The 25,429-nt window shown below is 41.9% G+C and overlaps 2 protein-coding genes across 3 annotated transcripts in view; one reads left to right on the top strand and one right to left on the bottom strand.

Annotated features, from left to right (window-relative positions):
* The first annotated feature begins 5,034 nt into the window (after nt 1-5,034).
* Nucleotides 5,035-14,161, top strand: GLRX (glutaredoxin). Its single transcript, XM_039875145.1, has 3 exons — nt 5,035-5,353; nt 10,826-10,945; nt 12,940-14,161. The coding sequence occupies exons 1-2, from the start codon at nt 5,147-5,149 to the stop codon at nt 10,937-10,939; spliced, it is 321 nt and encodes a 106-aa protein (XP_039731079.1). The 5' UTR covers nt 5,035-5,146; the 3' UTR covers nt 10,940-10,945; nt 12,940-14,161.
* Nucleotides 14,162-16,434: 2,273 nt separating this feature from the next.
* RHOBTB3 (Rho related BTB domain containing 3) overlaps nt 16,435-25,429 on the bottom strand; it is a 59,319-nt gene continuing 50,324 nt past the window's right edge. For both annotated transcript variants that reach the window (XM_039875131.1, XM_039875132.1), the window contains one exon: nt 16,435-17,606. In XM_039875131.1, coding sequence (XP_039731065.1) covers nt 17,554-17,606 — 53 coding nt within the window. In that variant the 3' untranslated portion in view covers nt 16,435-17,553. The remainder of the gene's footprint in view (nt 17,607-25,429) is intronic.

The raw sequence follows: 25,429 nt of genomic DNA, 5'->3' as shown, positions 1-25,429 counted from the left end.
CGATTCATGTCATCATATATTTGTTTAAACCCATAGAATGTACACCACCAAGAGAGAACCCTAAGGTAAACTCTGAACTTTGGAGGATTATGATGTGTCATAATGTGTAAGCTCTCCAATTATAGCCAAGCGGGCCGTCTCTTCTTGCTGGCCCAGAGAATTCAGGCATTAAGCACACATCAATGAGCTTAGGGAAGAGAGACCCTGACCTTGGAGTGGGCATGTGAACCAGTTCCAGCTCAGGAAGTATAAGGGGAGTCTGCCAGTCAAAAAGCATGGAAGGAGGAATGCCCTACCTGCGCCAGCCTCTGCCTCCTACCTTTGACCATAGTTGCGTGAGGACAGGTGCTCAGAACAGCTGCAGCCAACCTGCAGTCATGAGGGGACGACCAGGAGGATCTCAATGATGCTCACCCAGGGCCCTGGGTCACTGAGCCTCTGAGCCAACTCCCAACCTCTGACTTCCTGATAGCGAAGAAAAACAAAACCCTCTAATCAAAACCAATTTTAATTGAATATTCTGTTACTTTCCACCTAAAATATTTGAATTGATAAACTTGGTTAAAGGTTGGGGATACAAAAACGGGGATATTATATTCTGCTGTTCAGATGATGCCCTGAAATGTGAATCTACGTGCTGTCTCTCAGAGCCCCCTAGAACCCCTTAGAGGGAACCCAATCACAGCCCCAGGGGAATCCTTAACCATCCATCTATCCTCAGCCATATCCATCCCAAAGTAGGCAGGTATGATGCCCTGTGAGATCTCCTTTGGCACCAGGGGCTGGGAAGAGAGAGATACATAATGCTGTTTGAGGTTCCTAATAAAGAGGTTCCTAATAAACTTAAACTAAATAAATGGCTTAGTTTAGTTTGTCTGATATGATTAGCTTAAGGAGAGAAGAGGAATAGGGGTTATTTCTCTCTTATGAAGCCAACAGCAAGAGTAAGAGATCTTTGTGTCGTGAAACACCTAGAAAGGTCAATGATAGAGTCTTGAACTTAAATGATAGCAAGAAACCTCACTGAGATCCAGCGACTTTCAGGTCACCAGTATTAGTAGGTGATACGCCATTCCTAAACATCTTACAAAAGATGGCAACAAGAGAGACCTTCCAAATATATGGTGGAACCTGTTGGAAAGCAGCCTAGACTCATAACCTTGGTTGAACTCCAGGTCCTCCAAGTCAGAGATGCTCTCCTTAGTCCTCTAGTCAGTTTGGAATCTAAAGTATCTACCTTTCAAAGTTGCTGTGAGGATTTGAGGTATTTATATTTAACTGCAATCTACTGAGCCTGGCACACAGTAAATGGCAGCTGTCATTATCACTGAGTTCAGCATCGAGCAGCTCCACATAGAGATGAAAGATGAGGAAACAGTTCGAACAGAAGGATTACGGCTAGTCACAGTCGGAAGTCCTCCATGGTCAAATCTGGAGGTAGCATCTATAGTTATGGTCCTCTGTGGTCGAATCTAGAGAGGTCCAGAGAGAGAGAGCATCAAACAGGATAAGACTCTGAAAATGGTCCCAACTACAAACTAGAATCTTTATGTGTCTGAAGTTGGAAAGGGCTGCTGGCAACGTGACTCACTCACCTGAACACCTACAGTGCCATATCAAAAGGGCCAAAGCAGCCATGATCCAGTCTAGGGAACTTTGAGGGCAGCACAGAACAATGGTGGGCCACCACCTACACGGCCGCCCCTTTGCACCACTTCCAGACTAGTGGAAGTCAGGACTGGTCCCAGGGTGAATTTGGAGGGACCCTGAAAGTTTTGCATGCCCCAAAGCATCCCTACTGCTCTTTAGAGCCCTTCTATAATCAGATTGCATTTAGCACTCATTGAATTACTTGGGAGATGTGACAAAGTCCTTAATTCATCAAATATTTAACTGCAATCTGCTAATGCTTAAAACACACCTATTATGGCTCCTCACTGCCTATGTGTAAAGTCTTCACTCTGTAGCTTGACAAAGGACACCCAGCATCTGCCTGCTCTCCCTACTCAAACCCCTACTACTCCATCCACATGCAACTACACCCAACACCAAGCATCATTTATGTCACTCTTGCTTTTCTTTCTCCTCTGCCTGCAGTACCCTTGCCTGCCTTGTAGACTCACAAACATCTCTTCTCTCAGGATTCAGCCTAGTTTACCTTTGTCAACCATTCCCTAGCCCTCCAGGTGGGAATGACTGCTCTCTTTTGGTTATCCTTGTGCCCATACATACTTCTATTATACCACCTAGACCATTTCATGCCATGTGCCCACTGCTTTTGTCTGTACCCTCCCCCACCCCCCTACTAGACTGCATAGAGGACAGTACTCACAGGAGGATGAGCAGGTATGGAAAACAGAAAAGGGTGGCTTCAGTCCTGGCCACACGGAGGCTGAGAGGCTCAAGGAACTCCCAGGTGAGCTACTATTCACTCCTGAGGCTTAGGAGAGAGGTCTAGACAAGAAAAATAAATGTGATGCTTATCAACAAATAGGTGACAGCTGCACTTCCCACCTCCCACTTCCTGACAGCCAAGAAAAACAAACTCCTCTAATCAAAATCAGCTGTGCAGATAAAATCTTTCAAGGAAGGTGTGTACATAGTGAGAAGAGGGTCAAGCCCCAGGATATACCATGGGTAGGCAAAATTCCTGAGAAAGAGGTTGAGACAGAATATCCAGAGATACAGGAAAAATAAAAAAGATTACGCTGCAAATGATGTTGGGAAGAAGACAGCTTCAAGGGGGTGGAGGGAACGTGAGCTACAAGGTCAAGTCTGGCAAAGTGTGCAAATAAAGAAAAAGCCTGAAAACGTTCATTCGTGGCCAAATTTTCTCAGCCCTCATCAACCTGTAGGTATAAACGAGATCATATTAACAGCAATAGCCCGTGTTCTACACTAACTCGTTGTCAACCACGTGCATAGCAGGACCACCATTCCCTTAAAAAAAGGTCCTCATTTCTCAGTACGCCTGAACTGCTTGGAGGTGTCTTATGGGCTCTTCCACACGCCACACACACACCCCTTCTTGATTGTTCATAGTACTTAAGGACAGGGCCCCCTTGGACCCTCCATGGCAGCCCCTCCCCCCACACCCCGAGATGCCCCTCAGACCATGGTTTCCATCTCCTGATGTGCCAAAGCTACAAACGTTCAAGATGGCAGAATATTCTATGCAGCAGAATATTCTATGCTCTGAATTCTTCACTGAGCTGAAGCCACAGCATTTTCTGAGAAATGAGACAGGCACCCCCTCTTTGTCATCTGTTTGTGTTCCATGTCTCACAGTTCCTCAAGAAAATGCCTTGTTCAGCTGTGTTCTGTGGATATCTGTCCTAAGGCTTCAGACTCTACTCCCTGGAGCTGAGCTGTAGGGCAGGTGATGGAGTACCCTTGCACCCCAGCCTCTACCTCAGGTACCCAAACCCCCAGAGGACTCTGTGCAAACAGACCTTTGAAAGTTTCAATCCACTAGTTTACCAAAAACTCCACACCCACACTTCTCAGTCTGAGTCAGGACACCTCTCGACAAAGTGATTTAGCAATGCAGGGGTCACGAGTGGTGTTGGCCAAAGGACTTTTAGCAGAAGGGTGGAGAAGGAAGTCAGACTACACTGAGGTGAGTAAAGTACAGAAAGCAATCATAAACAGCCAGTTCTACAACACTTATCTGTTAAGGAAAGGGCAGAGGCTGGAAAGCAGGGCCAAGGGAGATAGGAGATGGTGGTGGTGGTGGTGGTGATGGTGGTTTTTAACAAGGGAGAGACGTGAACAGAATCACATGCTGAGAGAAAAGAGCCAACAGAGAAAGAGAGGTGAATTCCAGATACCGAGAAGAGAGAAGGGCTCTGAGGGAACGGCCTGGTGACCCATGGGCTGGGTCAGTGGAAGGAGGCAGCCTTTAGCCGCAGAGGTCTGAGCTAAAGTAAGGAGAAGAGAGGCAACACAGCCACCCCCCATGAACTTATTAAGGAGGGAAGTGAAGCCGAGGACAGAGAGATCCCAAGCCCTGACCAGGACAAGAGCCTCAGGCCTCTGGGCCCCAGCACAATCTTTTTGTTGACAGAGATCTCACTTATTAGCTCCCTCTCCGAGACTCAGAATCTGCGTTTCTCATTTTGCCATTTAATTTTAGTAATAATTAGAGCAGCTTCTGAGAGTCACTTTCTTTTCTTGAGAAATCACACTATGCTTGAGATTTCACCAACATGACAGTCAAGGGAGATGTCCAGTTCCCATCTCTCTGAAGGTACTCTAGTTTCAGTGTAAAAATTCCTGGGCAAACGGATGATTCGCTTTTAATGGCTTTTCCTTGACTCGTTTATTTAACTTACCGCACACAGAGGGGGTCTGAACTGTCCTAGAACAGAAGCTTTACTCCACCTACTAGGGAACGTGGGGACCCCAGAGAAGACAGTCAAGATTTTCTGGTGCACTGCAGCCACCTTCTGTCCTGCCCACAGGGGACAACAGCCTTTCAGCACCAGCTGCTGCCACAAGGAATGTGAGCTGTCTTGTCAGGCCTGACTATTCAGGGAAGCGCAAGTTCAGATTCTTTTGTGAAATCTCCAGATTTTTAAATGTTGGGAACTACATCCATTAAAAACAATCGCAACGACAGAACCCTTGTGCAGGCTAAGCAAAAGGCCCTGGGAGCAACTTCAAAACAGACACCAAGTCACAACTGCAGTTTCACTTCTTCTAAAGAGATTTGTTTCTTGAATTATTCTTTTTGGCCAGCACATTTTTAAACACGTGTCTCTGACAGGGCAAAGGTTTTACCCTAGAAAGTCACTGCTCACTCAGAACTCTCCCTGGGGCTGGTCTGTGTGCTTTGCGCTTCTCCAAAGGGTGATCTGACCCTGCTTTCAGGCGCTCCTGAAAGATCTAAGGACAACAATGACAAGCTAGGCACAGGTATTAATGACTAAATGCAAATATGCCTTCCTTGGCATCACTAGCTGGTGAATTACACCACAGTGGAATGACTTTGGGGCTGTCCCTTTAAAAACTGAGCACGTTACCAGACAAACTCCTCCTCCAGGGAGGTTCCTTTAAATGAGAGCCAGCTGGCTGGGCCTCCGTTTTACTCCTGAGCAATACCTGTAATTGAGGATTCCTCCCCAGGAGGCAGCAGCTTGTCAGCATGGCTCAGGAGTTTGTGAACAGCAAAATCCAGCCTGGGAAAGTGGTGGTGTTCATCAAGCCCACCTGCCCCTACTGCAGACAGACCCAAGAAATCCTCAGTCAATTTTCCTTCAAACAAGGGATGTTGGAATTTGTCGATATCACAGCCACCGGTGACACTGAAAAGATTCAAGATTATTTGAAACAGCTCACAGGAGCCAGAACGGTGAGTTTAGGGTTTTGCCCTAAAAGGTCGAGAGGAAAGGCTCTCCCGTTCCTTTTTCTTGTCAGGGCTGTGGACGTCTGCCTGTGCCTTTCTCTACGACACCGCTAGGGCTCCATCGCTCAAGGCGCAGGGAGGGCTGAGCAGGGTGGGGGAGGGCGCCTGAGAGAAGACACTGCTCCCTTGAAGGGGCAACCGAACTGCAGCCAATGGTCCTCTTAGAACCTAGGAGGGGACACAGCTGATTGAGCTGGACATCGGGGTCCATGGGCCCAGCAGCTGCCTGGAGTCATTAAGGAGTTATCTGGAGTCTTTGTTTTAAGCACCGCTGCGAAGTGACAGTTTTCAGCTTACAGGGCTGGAGGTGGAGGGACCAAATGTGATCTGTAGGTTTCTGTTGTCGACATGCGAATCGCGTGCATTCTTTCTTACGTTTCACATGGCCAGTAGGATTCGCTGTCCTTCAGTCTTTTCTTGAGGCTCTCTTTAACCCTCACCAGTTTCTCTCATTCTTATCTAACTCCTCCCACTGGAAAAATTTAATGGCTCATTATTTGCCCCTTGTTGTGGAGTATTTCCAGGCCTGTCACCGCAGGACGTACAGAGAGAGGCCAGAGTTCCAGCCTGGCTCTTGCAGTGGCTTGTCGTGTGAGCCTGGGCAAGTCATCTCTCTGTATTCCTCAAGACCCCCTCGGCTACAAGACCAGACCAGAGTAGGCAAGCTCTAAGTTCCCTTTGCTATAAATAGACCATAGGACCCTCTAAGAACTACTGTCTTCTCTCTGAAACATCCTCAGGACCCACAGCTTCTTGTGGAATGTGAGGCCACACAGACTGCCCGTGTCCGTTTCGGGGCTGGCTGGGGTGAATGGTGTTCCGCCGGCTCACCCAGTACTCTTTCAGGATGCACAGTCTAGGACACAGGGTCTGCAGAGCACACATCCTAGTTCAGTTTTAGTTTGGCTTACAGGGTTTTCTGTGGTTTCTCAGTGTAAAGTACAGAAGGCTGTTTCTCCCTGCCTCTCCAGTGACAAATCAGCATTCTGGTGCAAAGGGAGTCTAAGCATGTTACCCTGTTGCCTACAGGGCCACAGCTGTGAGCTGAGGACTCTAGTCTCTGGGAGGACCGGGGGCAGGGGACACAAATGGGAGAGGGACTTTGGCTACTTATCTGGACCACCAGCTGTCCAGGCTGCCTGGACTCTGAGAGGGAAAGGGCCGTATCAGTACTGCCACTGCCCCCACTGTGATGGGTCCCTCTCCGCCAGTGGCTCCCAAATGTGGCTGCACGTTAGAGTTACCCGAGAGCCTTTTTAAACAATCCCGATGCCCAAGTCATACTCCACATCAATTCAATCACCATGTTGGAGGTGGGAACCAGGCCTCAATAGTAGGTCAGAGAGTACAAACTTTCAGTTATAAGATGAGTAAGCTCTGGGGATCTAATGTACGGCATGGTGATTATAGTTAATAATACTGAATTGTATACTTGAAATTTCAGAAGACAGTAGATCTTAAGTGTTCTCACTGCATACATAAAAATTATAACCATGTGAGGTGATAGATGTATTAATTGTGGTAGTTATTTTATAATGTTTACATAAATCAAACCATGATATTTTCCACCTTAATATATACAAATTTATTTGTCAATTATTCCTCAGTGAAGCTGAAAAAAATTAAAGAGTTTATTTCCTATATTTATTATCTCCAACTAATTCCAACATGCAGTAAGTTTTGGGAGCTGTGGCTCTCACCTGGGCAGCATCTATTCCCTAGCAGGAACGATAAACCTCTTTATGCATTCATTCAACAAGTGTTTTTTCATTTCTTTGTAAAGCGACAATTTTTCTCCTAGTGGTCTTTTGTTTATTTTTGAATTTTAAAAACTATTTTCCATGGGTTCTTAAGTCCTAAATGCATTTCTCATTAAAGTTGTATGCTTCATGATCCCCAGGAGTGATGGGGTTATATTTGAAGAAATTGACAACTTGAAAGCAGTCGCTATCTTGTACCTATCTTGTAATGACCAATGGTGCTCTGCGTATAGTAAGGGCCCAGCAGGATTTGACTGATCACAGAAACTTATGCCTTCAATCAGGTCACGTGCCTGGAGAAACCTGTCTTGGTTTTGCTATAGCCACAACTCCCAAATTAGTGCCTTTATTCCTTCTCTAAAAATCTTCTTTCCTTCATGTAGATTTGAGTTTCTGACCTCTATTATTTTCCTTCTCTCTGAAGAACTTCTTTGAACATTTCTTGCAAGGCAGATCTATTGGCAAGAAATTCCCTCAATTTTCGTGTGAGGACATCTTTACTTCTTCACTTCTGGAGGATAGTTTTGCAGGATACAACAAACATTGTAAAGCACCTACTAAATACTAGGCAGTTTTCTAGACATTGGAAACACCTGCACGAACAAAACAAAAACTCCTGCCTTTGTGGAACTTACATTCTAGTAAATACCCTAAATAAAATAGTGTCGGAAGGTGGTAAGGGGTACGTGCTAAGGAGACAAACTAAGGAACAGGAGGTAGGCAGTTGGCAGCCAGGTACAGTTTTAAATGGAGCCATTGGGACCTCACCGATTTCAGTAGATCTCTAAAGAAGGTGAAGGAGCAAGAGACTCAGAAATTTAGGGGTAAGAGTGTTTCCTGCAGTGGGAATAGCAAGTGCAAAGGTCCTATAACAGAAGTGTGCCTGCCAAGGAGGCCTGTGTGCCCGGAGCACTGTAAGCCAGGGGGCCAGTAGGAGATGAAGTCTGGGAGATAACAAGGTATAGGTTGGGAAGGCCTTTCAAGCTATCATAACGACTGGGGCTGGTGATGTGAGATGAGCAGAGAAATTATATGGCCTGCCTTCATTTTAAAAGGATCACTCTCATGGCTGTGGGGAAAAGAAACCATAGGAAGGCCAGGGTGAGGGTTGAAGCTGAGAGACATCTGGAGGCTATCTACAGCTCTAATTCTGATGAGAAATGATGGCGGCTTGTACCAGGGATGTAGCCAAGGAGGTGGCGAGGAGTGTTGTGAATTAGCTTTGAGTAGCTGCATTTAAGGAACCTTACAGCGCAGATGATGCCACCTTGCTGAGGCTAGGGCTGGAGAAACCTACTCCGGGAGCGTAATGGCCCCATATTACCAAGACTGTTTATGGTGGCAGCCCTCTTTCGCTTCTCGACAGTAAAGACTCAAGTTCTCAGGAAAAGTGGGATGGGGCCAGGAGGGGCAGGCACTGAAGGTGCATTTCCTCTTCTTTCCTCAACTGAATCAAGTTTCCTGTTTTGTCACCACAGCTCCCCACACTGTCCTGTGCAGGCTGTAATTCAGTTCCCTTTGCGGGTGCCGGTAACTGTTGGCTTTCATGTGGTTTTGCTGCTACAGAGACTAACGAGTGGGTGTAAGGGTGAAGGGGCTTATCAGTCTTCAGGTAAACCAGCTTCTCTGCTAGAGAGTGTTCACAGAACTCTACCCTTGAGAAAGCCTGGTCATGTGTCAGGCCCTGCCTGGGGTGTCTGGGGCTGCTGTAAGGCTATGGGTTTTCAAAGCCTCAGTTACCATGGGAGGAATGAACTGCTCAGTGTCTACCTGTCTTTTGCAAACAAGATCCCTGGAGCAGCAACAGCAGCTGGGAACTCGTCAAAAATGCAAATTCTTGGGCCCCAATCCAGATATCCTGTATCAGAAATTTGAGGTTGGTGGGGAGAAATCTATGTTTTGACAAGCCTTTTGGCGGTTCTGGTGCACCTTCCACAGTCTGAGATGAGGACGCCTGTCCCTCAAGGCATTGTCTCCAAATAACTTAACTCAGGCCCTGTTGGCCAACACCCTTGTCAAAGGTGTAGACTGGGCAAGAAGTAGGAGTGGTGATAATTGCTCAATTCTTTTTGAAAAGATAAAAGTTCAAGGATAAATACATCTCATCCTTATTTAAAGATCAGGTGATTTTTATTTCATCAGACATTGCCTTAACAGGAGTTTTGCAGTGTCATTATAATAGAACTACATCAGGATTCTGTTCTATTTACTGTTACAACTGACCACAGGCAAGTGTTCCTGGGGAGATAAAAGCCAAAAGGCCCCAACAATTTGTGGGGGAAGCTTTATTTTCTCTAAAATTATGGCTAGGACCCAGGGGAAAGCTTAAGTTTCTGATCTCGGCTTTCTACAGCTATTCTTCTTTCAGCCTGACAAAAGCAATGCTGCCTTGATGGCATGTTCCATTTGCAGAGTCCCCACACAGTCACGTGGTGCTGGGGGAGCAGGCAGCACCTTCTGTGACTTAAGGCATTACCAGGCTTTCTCTCCAGAATGCAGTTATGAGGACCCTTTCCCCATTTAGGGGCACAGAAAAAAGCTGTGGAAATGTGGTGATGGACTTCTTTTTAAATAACTGGCCTTGATTTTTAAAGCCCACATCTACCCAGACCCCCTTATTACAGATAATGTAAAAACTTACCGAAAATAATTCAGCCCTTTGTGTCATCTCTTTTTAAAAACTTCACTTGAATTATCATGGTTTCTGATAATTCAAGAAAACCAAAAGCTTTGAAAATATTCTTACTGCTGCTTGTCTTTCACCTCTCCCACCCCTTGTGGTATGTTCTAGTGCTCGGGAAGAGGACCCGCTTGCTTGCTTCTGACCACTCAGGTGACCTATTCTGCTTGTTTCTTCACTGCCAGTCAACTTTTCTGTGACACCCTTGGCCTGAAAGTTGTCTGGGTCACAGTGAGAGAATTGCTTACTCCTTCAGAATTCCAAAAGCCCTTTGGACTTCTGGAATGTGCCTGTACCAAGCAGCAGGGAGGGAACCTGAGTATGACTGGAACGGAATGCATTCAGCAGGTGTAATGACTGTATCCGCGTGGCTTGCCTTGGGTGTCCCACACATGCAGGTGTGAAACTAAAGAGGAATGGTCTTTCTCCCAGAGCTGCAGCACTTAAACAGCTTATGATGACAGGCCAGGAATGAAAGAAGGAGACTCAGAAACCACCACCCTTTTCCCAGCTGAGGACAGAGCCTACGGGAGAGAGAGATGACTGAATGTAAAACTCGGGGACAGAGACTTAATGTAAAATTTTTCCAGCTGCATTTAGAAACAAACTCCTTCCTGGTCACCATGGCTCACTTTAAAGTCTCAGGTGTGGTCCCAGCTGCAGATAATTCAATCAGAGTGTTCTAGCTGCAGCCAATGGAAATCAGAGCGAAATTTTTAAATCACTTTGACGTTAGACAATCTCATGCACAGCATTCGAAAAACAATTCGAAAAACATCTCGGCTTAAAAACATTCTTTAATAGATAATTTTTATGCTTAGAATAAAGTTCTGACCTGAAAGAATATATGTGAGGAGACTGCAGAGTGATTTGCAAAGCTTTAGATCATGAGAAATGTTTAGAGGAAGGATAAAATGTCATTCTCTCTAGCCTAATAATTTAAGTTCCTTAAACATCCTGGCTGGTTTGCTTTTTTAGGTACCTCGGGTCTTTATCGGTAAAGATTGCATAGGTGGATGTACTGATCTAATAAATATGCATCAGAGTGGGGAACTGTTGATTCGGCTAAAGCAAATTGGAGCTCTACAGTAATTACAGGTGAGTGACAGGTGGGACACTGGGCCAGGAACACTGGGAGATGGGAGAATTCTACTGCCATGTTTTCTTGTAAGCTATGAAGGCACTCTGGCTAGGGAAAGCACAATTTGGAGTGATCTGAGGAACTGTAATGTCACTTATGAATTTCCCATTTTACAAAGGGATTAATTATGTCAATTAATTATGTCAATCCTTTCACTCAAACTTCATTTAACAAAAGTACTCATTGAACATTTACTATGTGCCAGACACTGTACTAGGCACTAGGAATACTGTGATGAACAAAAAGATAACATGGAATTTATATTCTACAGAAGTAGAGCAAAAAGTAAATAATTCCTGAAACAAATGAATAAAATAATGTGATAGGACATGGCAGGGGTTGGGAGCAAATTTAACGAATATGGTGAAGGAAGGCCTTTCTCAGAGGGGCTGGCTTAGCTGAGATCTGAAGACAGTCAAGTAAAGATAAAGCACAAGAGCATTTCGGGCAGAGGGAATATAAGTGCAAAGGCTCTGAGGTGACAACAAGTACAGAATATTCAAAGATCAGAAAGCAAGCAAGAGCAAACTAAGTGAAGTACAGTAAGAAGGAAAAGCAGTAGCCAACATGGGCAGGGGCCAGGGCTCACAGGCCATGGTAAGCAATTTGATTATAAGTGCAATATGAAATCAAGGTAATTTTTGCTTCACCTATGTTCACACTGCAAATCAATTTAATCTAATGGGCTTCCAAAATGCCAAGACAAAGTTTTCTACAATTGTAACCTAAAGGAGATCCTTGGCTGAATGGAAAACCTTAGAGTGATGAACTTTTTAGAAAGGAACCAGGATACTTTTGGCCTTATGATGAGTTCCTGTCTCCCCTGCGCTCTTGTGAGTGCTAGCTGGCTTCTAACTAGGCCTGTTCTACTAACTGACACAGAGAGAGGCTCAGTGATCGTTTTTGGTCAAAGGAGACATTTATGATCCTTTAACCAAAATGTTCTTTGAGGGGTATTTATTGCCCACTAATTAATAACTTACTCTTGAACAATGAGTATATATAATTTGTGGTGGTTACTCAGAATAGCAACAGTAGAAAAAAAAGCTCTGAAAAAATACAACTGAATCCTTTGAAATAAAAGTCGATATTATAATGCTTCTAATCACAACTCTGTCATCATCACAGAAGGTGATTACTATGTCTGTGTTAGCTTTCTAGCCTCACTCCATGCACTAAAGCAATAAAAACCCAATTAATTGTGGTTCCAAATGTTTTTTCTTTTTTTTTAATTTATAAACTGTCAGGCATTGTCTTTTCTTGGCACTGGGGATATAACAGTGAACAGAAACAAAATCCCTCACCTTATGGCGCTTCATTCTAACTGGGGAGACAAATATTTTCTATTCTGGACCACTTTTTAGCAGTTTAGGCTTAGATTAAGAATGGAAGAAAACTGATGACTTTCCTGGGAAGATGGGAAATATCACTTCCCCAACTAACTTGTAGGGGTGGCATTAGAGTCCCCCATATTCACAACGCCTCTTTATTTGCATTGTCCTTCAACATTGTATGCTGTTTCACTGCAACTGCATCTCAAGGCCATCTGTCACAGATTGTGCTTATTTATTTTTTTAATTTATTTTTATTATGGTGACATTGGTTAACAAAATCCAGTAAGTTTCAGGTGTACAATTCAACAGTAAGGCATATATATATTGCATTGTGTGTTCACTGCCCATAGTTAAATTTCTTTCTGTGATCACATATTTTACCCCTTTCACCCTATCTACCTCCTCCCTTCTCCCCTACCCTCTGGTAATCACTAGTCTATTGTCCATGAGCCTGTTTGTTTGTCCTGTTTGTTTGTCGCTTTTAGGTTTATATCCCACATGTAAGTGCATAGCAGATTGTGTTTAAATAGCAAAAGTAAATGTTCTAGTGATGAAAGAATAGCGAGGGGAACTTACCTTTCCAAGAAAATCCAATTCTTTGCATTTTTTCCTGGCAGAGTTGACCCCAGGCTGATATTTCCCTTGAGAGTTGGATGGCATTGCACACGATGGCAGCACTTCCTAGTGGATGGATCTGGGGCCACCTTTACTCAGCTACAGCAACTGAAATTCTGAAATATGTAAATCAAAAAATGGCAGGAGGGGAATTTTTGGCAAAAGCAGGCTTTTCTTCCTTTGACTCAGTATTAAAAGGGACCCACTTTCCCCAAACCACAGGTCTGAAGAGGTTGATGAACGTCTTGGGTTTCTTCTGGATTGGCCCTTGAGTTCCAAAAGACCATGACAAATTATGGCTTAAGGTCACTTGCTGACCCCAAAAGTTCTTTCTCTTTGGTACGTGGTTACCAACTGTTCTTCGTCTCCTAGGACTCCTTTCCCTCTATGCCAGTGTTTCTCAACCACGTTCATCCTAGGATGAAGCTATAGTTGGTTTTCTGCTACTGCCTGAAATTATTTTGTTCAGTTCGACCTTATAAGAATTTGTATTATGAAATCAGTAGGTATTTTGAATGTGCTTTTTCAAACTACATGTGTCTCCTCAGCCACCACCCCACTTCCTATCTTGAGAATCACTGCCCTGAACCAGCGTTCTTAACCTTGAAAACTCGCAGATCTAACAGGAAATGTTCAACAATTCTGCGAAAGGTCTGAGGACCGAATTTGAGAAATGCCACGTGAAAAGTTAAGCACAGTGGGTCTTCTCTTGGTGCTACAAGGATCAGAGGTACAAGGGCAGATGCCGCGATCATGTGGCAACACGCTGTTGTCAGGTGATCATCCAAGTATGCCTGAACAAGCGTGCATCAATATGTTTAGATTATGAACAAAAGTAAATTGTAAAATTTAAAACATTACCATAGGAAACAAGAAACCCCTCCTCCAAGAGTGTCTGAAAGTAGCCACATTTGAGAAACACTGTCCTAAATAATTTTCTCTTTTTCCTCCACTCTATGAATACTTAAGAATCTCTCATTGTGAAGTTCGTTCTACAATTGCAAGATTAATTTCCTTTGCAGTCTCAAATGTGAAAGGTTAATTTCTTTTCTAATAAAGAAGTATTCATAGATGACACAGTGATTTTTGTCTAATTCTTTTCTATGTTCTCAAGATCTTAAGGAATGATATTAATGTGAGATACATCAATTTGAAGCTTTATTCATGTCTGTCATCTGCCATTATAAATAAAGGCACATGCTATCATCCTTCATTGAGTACAAATGGTTGATGTGATTTTTAAATTTTATATTGAAATGACAAAAAATTTGAATAAAAATATGCCAGCACTAGCCTATTGTGTAATGTCTGTGTTTCGTTAGTCTTTTTCATTTCACATTCCATCTCACCCAGTACCCTTGTACTCTTGGTTTCCTCTCCCATCCCCCTGGGCTCTGGCCACTCCCTTCGGATTGCTGTGGATTGTGCATCTTGTGCATGTTACGCACTGTGCATCACTGTGAACACCACCTTCTAGAGGTCGCGCAGTGTGCAGCCTGCAGTCCCTGAGCCACTGGACCACTTGTCTGTGCTTTCACACTTCCGTGTCCTTGTGCATTGCATTGCTTTTCCTTCGTTTTACTTTCAAACTCCTCCTTCAAGGCCTGATTTATAGACTACTTCACCTATGCCTACCCTCTCTTCTCACTGCTTGACTAAAAAAATCCATTGCTCCCTGTTCTATAGTCCTAAAACACTCTGTGTACTTTACAGCTCTCGTGAGGTTGTACTGTAGTTAATCATTTGTACTGGTTTCTTGCCAGATTTAGAAATACTGTATTCAAAGGCATGAGCCTTGATTTAAACATCTTTGTATGCCCAGTTTCTAGCACATAAGTTCTACTTTATCAAAGCGATACATGCATATGGTTTAAAATGTCAAAAAATACTAAAAGTCCTACTCTAGCCCTCCCAAATCTCAGTCGCTGCTGCACATTTATCAGTTTCATGGGTATTTAAGCCTATTCAGAAATACTGTAAAATGTATTAGACATATATGAGTGTATAGCAGGCATAGTTCTATTTAATACCCAGATATCTGCCTCCTAGGTTAAGGAAGAAAGCAACTATATAAGAGTGTTTCTAAGGTGTTGAGAAAGTACTTTAGAGGCCCACGTGCCGCTTCCCAGTAAATCCCTTTCCTTCTCCCATGGAGGTAATCTAGCTCATTTCTGTTATAATCATTCTGGTGCTTTATAGTTTTATTCCCTACAATACCCCTAAGCAATACAATTTAGTTTTGAAAAGCAATAGCAAACACCAACCTAGCTAAGAAAGGGCAATATTTTCACAATCAGATAAACCACCCCAGAAGATAAGCTGAACAGAGGCTCAGCTTCCCTGGGAGTTTGCCAGCGGGGTGGTCTTGAGTGAATCCTTAGAAACACGGGGCATCCCACAGTCGGGGGAGCTATCATGTGAACAGGTAATGGGCAACCCCCAGAAATATGATCAATGGAAGTGGGCTGCTTTGCATCTTCTGCTTTCGTGGCCCACCTCCAGCTTTCAGAAACAGGTCAAAGCATGTGCCACTTCTGAGGTGGGTGGCACTCCCACACCCCTAAAATAGCCAAGTGTGTGGCATAGAGAAAAGAAATGTCAGCAGTACAAAGCAAGCTAAGTACAGGTAAGGATCTGCTTCAGGCTCATTTAGGTGTTCTGTCTTCAGGCTAAAAATAAATACAGCAGTAGAGCCCCCTCAGTGTGGAGGATCACTCTGCTTCAACCTGCACTGGGCATCCTCTTCATCGGGGCTCAGCTCTCTTTTGAGACTCTCCCTTCACGGTCATTCTTGGGATTCCATTTTCCATTTCCCTCTCTCCTGGGTTGGATCCGTTTCCTGCACCTGATTACACACACACACACACACACACACACACACACACATGGTATCTAAACTGCAATAAAGATGTAAAATTGTAATAGAAACTTATTTTTCTCTCTCATAACAGGCAGGTGGCTTTGCTTCATGAAGTCGCATCAACACAGGTGTTGTATGCATGACTTCTGCTCACATCCCATTGGCCAGAACTTAGCTCATGGCTGCACTGAGCGGCAGGGCAGGCTAGACAATGGTGTCCCTCCTGGGAAGCCTCTTGCCCCACTAATAGGAAGATCTACTCCAAAAGAAATTGGGAGAAAACTCACAGATTGTGTCTTTCTTTTTCATTGCAGAGGACCATGTAGCCTCTGTAGGTATTAAGAGAGAATGGGAAATCAACTTTTGGGAATCCCGCGTATCTGAAAATACTGTGATTCTACCCTCATATTTGATGACAGTTCATCTGGATATAGCTCTTATTTAGAAATCATTTTCCTCCAGAAGTTTGAAGACACTGCTCATTGTCTTTTGCTTTCAGTGTTGGTGTTAAGAAATCTGAAGCCATTCTGATTCCTGATCCTTTGTAGAAGACCTATTTGGTTATCTTGTTTTATATTCTGGAAGCTTACAGAATCTTCTCTTTGAGCCCTGTGCTCTGAAATACCACAGTGATGTGCCATGGCGATGGTGTAATTTCACATATTATGGGGGCTACTTGGAGGTTTGGAGGGCCCACTGGAAAATTTATCGGATTACTTTATGGATACTTTCCTCCCCTCCATTTTCTTGTTCTCTTTCTGGAACTCTTAGCAATCAGGCATTGGCTTTCCTGGACTTGTCCTTTAATTTTTGTTATATTTTTTCCCCTGGGGACTTTACTTATCTTTATCTTATTTTTCTATTGAGTTTTTAATTTTTGATTTTGTGTTTTTAATTTCCAATAGCCCTTCAGTATTACCTGAACATTCCTTTTTATAGAATTGTTTCATAAATGCGGTACCTTATCTCTCTGAGGTTATTGTGATTGTGTTTCCAACTACGATTTTTTTATTTCCAAGAGTTCTGTTTTTGGTTCTTCCCTTTTTTCTCTTGTTCTTGTTTCATAGATACAATAACTTCTTTTATCTCTCAAAGGATTTTAATTATAGTTGGACTTTTTAAAAAGCTGTCTTCTGATTCCTATATTTCCTCTCTTCCCTCTGAGTCCCTATTTTCTATTCCTGCTTTACATTTGAAGGCTTTCCAATGTTATGTATTAAATAGTTGAGATCTGGCTGTCAATATTTAAGAATGACACAGCAAAAACTGGTTGGAAGATTTGTGTGCATAGATTGGGCTTGTCAACTGGTGGGTTTCGCCATAGTGTTTGTTTAAATATCACCTTCTAAGCAAAGCCTTCCACGTCACTGTTTAAAAATTTTACTACCTTTCCCTTGTTTTATTTCTCTCTATAGCATTTATCACCTAATGTGTTGTATGCTCTACTTATTTATTTTAACTGTCTGTCTTCACCACTAAAATGTAAGCCCCTTGAGGCCAGGAACGTCTATGTTTATTTACTATAGTTATCTACAGCATTGAGAAGACTACCTGCACATAAGTAAGCATTTGATAAATATCTGTTAGGTGTTTAAATGAATGAATGAATGAATGATCAGGTACAGATCCCCCAACTGTTAGTTTCTGGATGTTTTTCTCTTGAGCCATTCAGTTTCTCCAGTTCATCAGCTGGGGGTTGGGCCTCGACTCCAGTTCCGGCTGCCAAGCAGGGGAAAGGCTTTTGGCAGCCTCCTGGTCACTGTGTAGACGCTCCTGTGATGTTTTCTGCCAGCTCCTTGTAGACAAATTCTGTGTGAAGTGCAAGGACAGAAAGGACTATCATCCAAAGAGCACCAAGAGGTTGGCAGAGGACAGCGACAAGAATAACCAGGCAAAAAAATTATAGCCAGAGCTCTACTCCTTCTATTTAAAGAGCAAGGGATTTAACCAATCCCCTGTGCCTCATTTAATAATTGCCATCAGCCTGCTGCTTCCAGCCTGGCCCCTGGAGTGAGACAACTGGCAGTCATTCCTCCCAATTCAAAGCTGTCCAAAGATGACCCTTGACGGGAAACAACTGGTAGGGGTGATAAATGAGCCCATGTGGCCCAGACCACAATATTGATATCCCCAATGAGTATTATTAAACCATTATCTTAACATTTGGGTATGAGAGAAAGCCATGCTCCCTAATTCACTGCACCGTAAAATTGTTAGCAGGTCCCAGGAAATATTTTAAAGAACTGGGCTCCTGAGATATTTTAAGTAAAATTCCTTTCTTATTAAATACACTGAACATCTGAAGGGGCAGACTTTTATCTTACTAATTAGTGGAAGAGAATTCTGGCCTGGTCCCTTTAAGCACAAGTGATATTTAAACATGGGTTTATATTTATACACAGATTTATATTTCCTGTCCCCAGGTGACTTTTAAAGAAAGGAGGAGATAAAAGATTAGGAGAGCCAATGAAAGCACAGAACTTTGTGTAACCTTCTGGGTTGTATCTACTGCTCCTGGGGTTTTATCCCAGTGGCTCTTCCTGCTCAGTGGGGTTCTCCCTCCCAGTCAGCAGGACTACAGCCTCTGGGCAGAGCCTGCAGCTGATCTTTCTCAGAGGAGAGCAGAGCAACTGCTCTCTCACTTTTCTCCTGTGTGCCTTGTGAAACTTGAAATACTCTATGCATAAAATTACAAGTTGGTTTAAGGTGAGGATTCTGTACTTTCCTTATTAATCTCCCAAGTCACTGTGAGGATTGGGTATGGATGTTCTTTAACACAATCTGTCCTGGGTTCTAACTAGAAGTGTTAAATGGGGACCAAAGGATTCACTCTGGGGATAGAGGACTGACAACTCCTGGGAAGGCCAAATTAGAGAACTCAGCTGGAAGCTGTGTCCACAAAGGTTGTTCCTCAACATCTTGAACACATGAAATGAATGACAGCAATGATACAAGGGACAAGAAGGAGGAATTAGGATTATTTTCTTATAAGGTATTCATACTACCTGTGAAGTAGTATAGTGTTATTTAAAAGTGGACTTGGATTAGTTGTAAATGTATATTGCAAACTCTAGGGAATCATTAAAAAAAAAGTTAAAAAAACTGACTTATTATGAAAGGAGAAAAAAATAGAATCATATAAAATGCTCAATTAAAACCACAAAAGACAGAAAAAAAAAAAGAAAGACAAAACTAGGAAAAACGAGGGCAACAACTAGCAGTAACAAATATGGTAGGTAGATATTAATCCAGGTATATCAATAATCACTTTGAATGTCAATGGTCTAAATACACCAGTTAAAAGAAATTATCAGAATGGATCAAAAAATAATACTCAACTGTATGTCTATAGGAAACTCACTTTAAATATAAAGACACATAGATTAAAAATAAATGGATGGGGAAAGATACATCATACCAACACTAACCAAAAGAAAGCAGGAGTAGCTATATTAATTTTAGGTAGGGCAGACTTCAAAGCAAGTTAAGTTACCAAGGATAAAGAGAGGTGGTACATAAAAATAAAAGGATAAATTCTCCAAGAAGACATAACGATCCTTAACATGTATGCAATAACAACAGAGCATCAAAATACATGAGGCAAAAACTGACAGAACTGTAAGCAACAATGGATGAATTGACTATTACATTTGGAGAGTTAATTAAGAGAAATCCCTAATTCACTGCACTGTAACAACTGTTAGCAGGTCCCACAAAATATTTTAAAGACTTCGACACCCCTCTATCAGAAATGAATAGGTCCAGCAAGCAAAAAATCAGAACAACGTTAAACTCAACACCATCAATCAACTGGATATTATTGACACCTATAGACTACATCCAACAACAGCAGAATAGACATTCTTCTTAAGCTCACATGGAACATCTACCAGGATAAACCACATTCTGGGCCATGGCAAATTTAAAAGAATAGAAATCATGTAATGTCTGCTCTCAGACCACAGTGGAATTAAACTAGAAATCGACAACAGAAAGATACCTGAAAAATCCTAAAATATGTGAGTGTTAAATGACACACTTCCAAATAACAAATGAGTCATATAAGAAATCACAAAAGAAATTTAAAATATTTTGATGAATGAAAACAGACAACTTATCAAAATTTGTGGGATGTATGGAGGAAATTTTTATCACTGAATGCATATATTTAAAAAAGACCTAAAATTAGTCTATCAAACTTCTATTTTGGAAATGAAAAAAAAGAACAAATTAAGCAGGAGAAAAGAAAAAGTAGAGCAGAAGTCAATGAAATCAAAAACAGGAAATTGAGAAAAATCAATAAAACCCAAAGCTGGTTCTTTGAAAAAGATCAGTAAAATCAATAAGTCTCTACCCAGGATAAGAAAAGAGAGAGGACACAAGTTACTAATACCAGAAATTAAAGAGGATATATCACTACAGAGCCCATGGACATTAAAGCTAATAGAGGCACACTGAACAATTCTGTGCCCACAAATTTGATAACCTAGATAAAATGGACCAATTTCTTAAAAGACACGACTTGCCAAAACTCACACAGGAAGAAACAGACAATCTGAATAGGCCTACAGATCTATTAAAGAAATTGAATCAATAATTAAAAACCTTCCAAAACAGAAAACATCAGGCCAAGATGGATTCATGGGTAAATTCTAGTAAACATTTAAGAAGAAAATTATACCAATTCTCTACTATCTTTCAGAGGACAGAAGCAGAAGGAATACTTCCTAACTCATTCCTCCCTCCCTTCTTTTCTTTTTTCCCTTTCTCCTTTTCTTTTTAAAACAACTTTAAGGCAAATTTTATAGCGAATGTAACTCATTTGAGTTGTACAACTCAATTAGAGAACATTAACCTAAGCTGTAGAGTTGCTACAGGAGCTGGTCCAAGAACCTGAAATTGCTGTTCTAAGTATAGATTTCTATAGCTTAGAAGTAACATGGACAGAATTCAAATCCCGGTTAGTCTACTTCCTGTGTGCCTGTGGCTAGCACATTTCTCCAGTTTGGGTTCTTACTATAGAATTAAAAATTAATGAAATTAACTAGTCAAGTTAAAATTAATTAAAAAGAAAGAGGATTAACAGAGAAACCTCATTCCAGCTGTTGGGGTGGAATGGGCTCTGCAGCCAGCCAACCTTTCCCTCTGACTACTCCGTATCAGGATATGCCATTTGTTTTCCCGTCATCAGCCTTAGGTTATTTATTTCAAATATTAACCACAAAGGTGGTGTGTTAACCAGTCATAACATTTGAATAGTTTTCTGAGCAGGGATGGAGGTAGGGAAGAGGTGATGACCTTGAAGACTCCTTGACCTTGAAGTCAGCCTTGCAAGGAAGCTCAAAGAGCGTGTCTCCCAGGGACATGTCCAGTTTTGTCTTTCTACAAAGCCAGCAGTTGCAGAACTTTCAATTCCAGCCTTAGCTGGATTATTTTCCATTTTTCTAGGAATGCTTATGGAGGCTCTTTGCTGGTTGGTAGAGCATGTGGGATTTGGAATCAGGTCTGAGTTCTTCCCAGCTCTGATGTTGATTAACTACATGGCCTTAGGCTGTTACTGGGCTCATTTTAGAATAAAGATACTGAAAGTACCTGGCTCATGAGATTGCAGAAACAATGTGATGATAACAGCACTAATACTTATAGAGTGCTAACTCTGTGCAAGACACTGGTTTCAGCATTTTATGTGCATGACATTTACTCCTCCCAATGAAACTGTGAGGTTGTTATTTCCAGTACCTCCACTGTATAAATGAGTAAACGAAGTCCAGGGAGAGGCCACATCACCTGTCCGTGGTCATACAGTAAGAGGTAGAACTTGGATCTGAATCAACCTGGGCAGTCTGGCTTCAACACCCTTGTGTTTAATCATCCCACCAAACTACTTTCCTGTGCTATACTGTTTCTTCTAAAGGAACAATACATGCAAAACGCCTGGCCTTAGTAAAAGTGCAATCAATGGTAACATTAAAATAATAAGACTTCAATTACCTCGGCCCTCATTAGTATACAGAGTTCATATAAACAGTAGGAACAGAAATTTCACTCGATTACACCTCTGCCTGCCAGGATGCAGGTCGCTAAGTTTCTTGAAGTTGTTCCTGGGGTATCTCACATGGGGTGTCTCTCCTGTCCTTCCGCACTTGCCCCTCCCTGAAGGACCTGCCCCCTTGAAGTCCCTTGAAGGTGGAGACTCACCCACTTCTGCTGTGGTTGTCCTCTGTGTCCCTCTGGTCAAGTTCCCTGGTCCTTAAGCAGAAATGGGGCACCTGGCCACAACAGTCAACACTGTCGACTCGGAGACCGGTAACTCTGCTGGGTATTCTATCACCTGTGCCCTGTCACATCCAACAGACATTTCTTAAGCAACTACTATGTCCAGACTGGTACCCCATAGCAGCTTAGGAACCCTTGATGCCTATCAAAGTCCCATACAAGATCAGCCTTTCTTACCACATTCATTAAAAATAGTGAGGGTTAAAAAGAAGAAAAAAGTCAGAGTTATAAAACAGAAAGTTTGGCTGTTGATGGTGGTGGTGGTGGTAGTACATATCTGAGGAAAATGCCCAGGCAATTCTTGACAGTATCTATTTTATTTAAATGAGAATTCTTACATTTGAATTCTTGCCCAGTAGAAATAACTTGCTTTCCATTTAGTCAAGGAAAGCATTTGAACCACTCCTGGGTGCTAACAGCATCGTAATCTGCCTTTCCAACCATTACCAGAGAGGTTCTATTTGTGCCCTCTTAGGGATTCTGGTATGGCCTCATTTACTCTAAGGCAATTCATTCCTCAAAGGAAGTCACTGTAAATTTAGAAAACCACCCCTACTCCCTACTCTTCTTCCAACCAAGGGACTTAAGACCCAAGAACAATGATGTGTTCAGTCACCTAGATGACCATGGGGAGCGAATTAGACAAGAGTTTTCTAGCAAAATAAAAATGGTCTACATAAATTTTATGAAAACTAGAACTGAGGGAATGGTAGTTATTTTTCTACAACCTTAAACTTACTAAAAGTGAAGGCAAAAGCAAGAGAAGCAAAGAAAAAGCACTCAGAATTGTGAGACAGGCCTGTGTGAGGGGGACAGTGGCTACTCTGTAATTTCCTGCTACCTGTGATAAGAATTCCTAGGGTTCACAAAACTGGTTTAACCCAACTTTGTCCTATCAGCCCTTTGTCTTAAAAACATTATTTATGATTGTGATCCAAAACTGCTTCCAATTTCTTATAGGGCAGCTGATTTTTTTTTTTTTAAATCAGAAAACAGAAAGGTAGATGATTTTCAAGGGGAAAAAGTGTATTCTGAGATCGTAGCAAAATCTGTCGTTATAAACAAGACAGGCACTAAGCCATAGACGAGGGACTAAGCTCAGCCTTTAAGGAAAAATTACTGTTTTGGCTAATTGGTTTTTGAGTTAAAGAGTTCTCCTGAGGGTCTTTCCAGTCCAAGTTTCCAGCAAAGGAAGAGGGGCTGAGATCCCATCTCCTTTCCACTTAATCTTTAAAAATAAGTAATATATTATGTCCACTAAATTATATGCTATTTTTTTTAAAAGGGAGTAAATAAGAGAGCTCTTTGCTCTGAACATCTGAGAGAATGTCAGACACTCTCATATAAATGTTATCATTAGCTCACTGCTGAACATTGTAACAGTAGAGCAGGAAAACTAAGATTTTGAGAACATAGCCACCTGCATGCCAGGGGAATCATTTGCAGGTAAAGGATAGTTTGCATACAAATGCTATGTTTAACAAGGAGCCATATTCCTTTCATTATGCCCAATAAGAACTATTCTGTGCACCCTAACTCATCTTGCTGCCCAATATCTAGCAGAGACTCCCAGGAAGAGGGGCTCCCATATATCATTTTGTACATGTTTTGCATCCCCTCAAAGATCCACCACTTATCACTCTTTCATTCTATGTTCATCAACTCCCTAGATAGCCATCTACCCTAGTCACAAGGTCCCACATGTCAACTGACTTAGGCTACTCCTGACGGGGCAAATAGCGCTTCACGTGTGAGCATACTTATTTGCATTTGAAAGTTTCGATCATTGTTCCAGATAAGGCAATCTGGCCTTTTCAGTGCCATTTATTTCATAGACAGAGTCTATGTCAGTCCCTGTACTTGATGGAAAGTTGGGGAGTGAGTCACAAAGATAAATGAAGACTTGGTCCCTGTCCTCCAGTTATAGCCAAGGAGAGATCACCAATACACAAATACCTAAAATACAATAAGTGCCATGAGAAAGGTATGAATAAAAAGCTACAAAAGACACATGCAGAATCAATTCTTCCTGGGAGAGTCAGGGAAAGCAAAAGAGACTTAACATTCAAGTTGGGCTTTACAGGATATGCAGGAGTTTCCAAAGTAGATGGGGAATGGGAACCCAAGCCAAGCCACAGGAAGAATATGAGGTGTGCAAGTACAGAGGCAATCTGGATGGACAGTCCTGTGAGTCAAGGTAGAAAAGATGGGATATGTAATGGAAGGCAGTGAGAACTGTGGAGGTTCTTCTATAGGTAATAGGGGTCTTCTAGAAGGGTATATTCCCAGGTCAGATTTGTGTTAGAAACACAATTCCAGTGAAATGTGGGAGCCCTTATGGGTTTGGCAGACTTTACTGACAATGTGGAAACCTCTTGGGGCAGGGGTTGTATTATATCGTATACACTCCATCCTCACATTATGGCTGGTCTCTCTTCTTCTCCTATATGGGTTCCCCAGCTCTGGAAAGTTCCAATTCTTATTTATTATGCAGAGCAGCTTCTCTACTTCTCAAAAGTCTTGGCCGAGCCTATGGGGGCTCACTTATATACTAAATAATTATCAAAGCATTTTTCCAAATAAAGGCAGTTATTTTGTTAAGGGAAATTCTGGTAACGGTAGTTAAGTATAATTTTCTATATAAGCTGTACTATAAATTTCTTTATCTCATCACATGTGTATGAACCATCTAGAATTTCAGCAATACTCTAAACATTTTACACATAATGGAAATTACCTGTGAAACACAATTATGTTTGAGAAACACAAAGCAGTATTCCCAAATTCATTCCAGCATTTTAACATCCAAGATAAAATAATGACAGAACACTGTATTAAACTTTTTTTTTTTAAAAAAAAAGGTTTATTTGTTACAAAATATTAAATACTAAAGCTAAAAACATATAAATTCAGGTCAAGCTATATTAAAATACACACATACCCTTCTTTGCAAAATTATTAAAGACTGAATTAAATATGATGCTTTAAATGCTTTAAATAAAATACTCAAGAACATTTTTATCTAATTAACTAAATCATTGTAGTGTAGTTTTTAAAATTACAGTTAAAAAGTTTAGCTGTCTTAGAAGTCAAATTTATTCAATTTAGTTTTCTGCTACTGCCCAACACAAAGCCACCATGCTGGCTTAGACAGGGTGAATTTCAGTTATGTTACTGAAACTTTTATATTACAGGCCTACTCTCCTATCACATGAACAGAGTATTCAAAAGAATACAAAGGGTTATATAAGGGTGAAAACTTGGCCCGTAAAGAAAAGGCTGTAATTCTACCAAACATTATATTCTCTAATTAAAATGACTGGTAAATATATTGAAAACAGAAATCAGTAGAGAGC

This window comes from Pteropus medius, unplaced genomic scaffold, assembly GCF_902729225.1.
Source record: "Pteropus medius unplaced genomic scaffold, Ma_sr-lr_union100, whole genome shotgun sequence".
NCBI lineage: Eukaryota > Metazoa > Chordata > Mammalia > Chiroptera > Pteropodidae > Pteropus > Pteropus medius.
Note: the sequence above shows the minus strand (reverse complement) of the source record. Positions and strands in the feature narration are given on the sequence as shown.

What these genes read in the sequence shown, in the direction of transcription:
- GLRX (XM_039875145.1), top strand. Translation starts at nt 5,147, where the DNA reads ATGGCTCAGGAGTTTGTGAACAGCAAAATCCAGCCTGGGAAAGTGGTG. An exon ending in AGCTCACAGGAGCCAGAACG is followed by an intron (nt 5,354 to 10,825) that starts GTGAGTTTAGGG and finishes TTGCTTTTTTAG; the next exon opens with GTACCTCGGGTCTTTATCGG.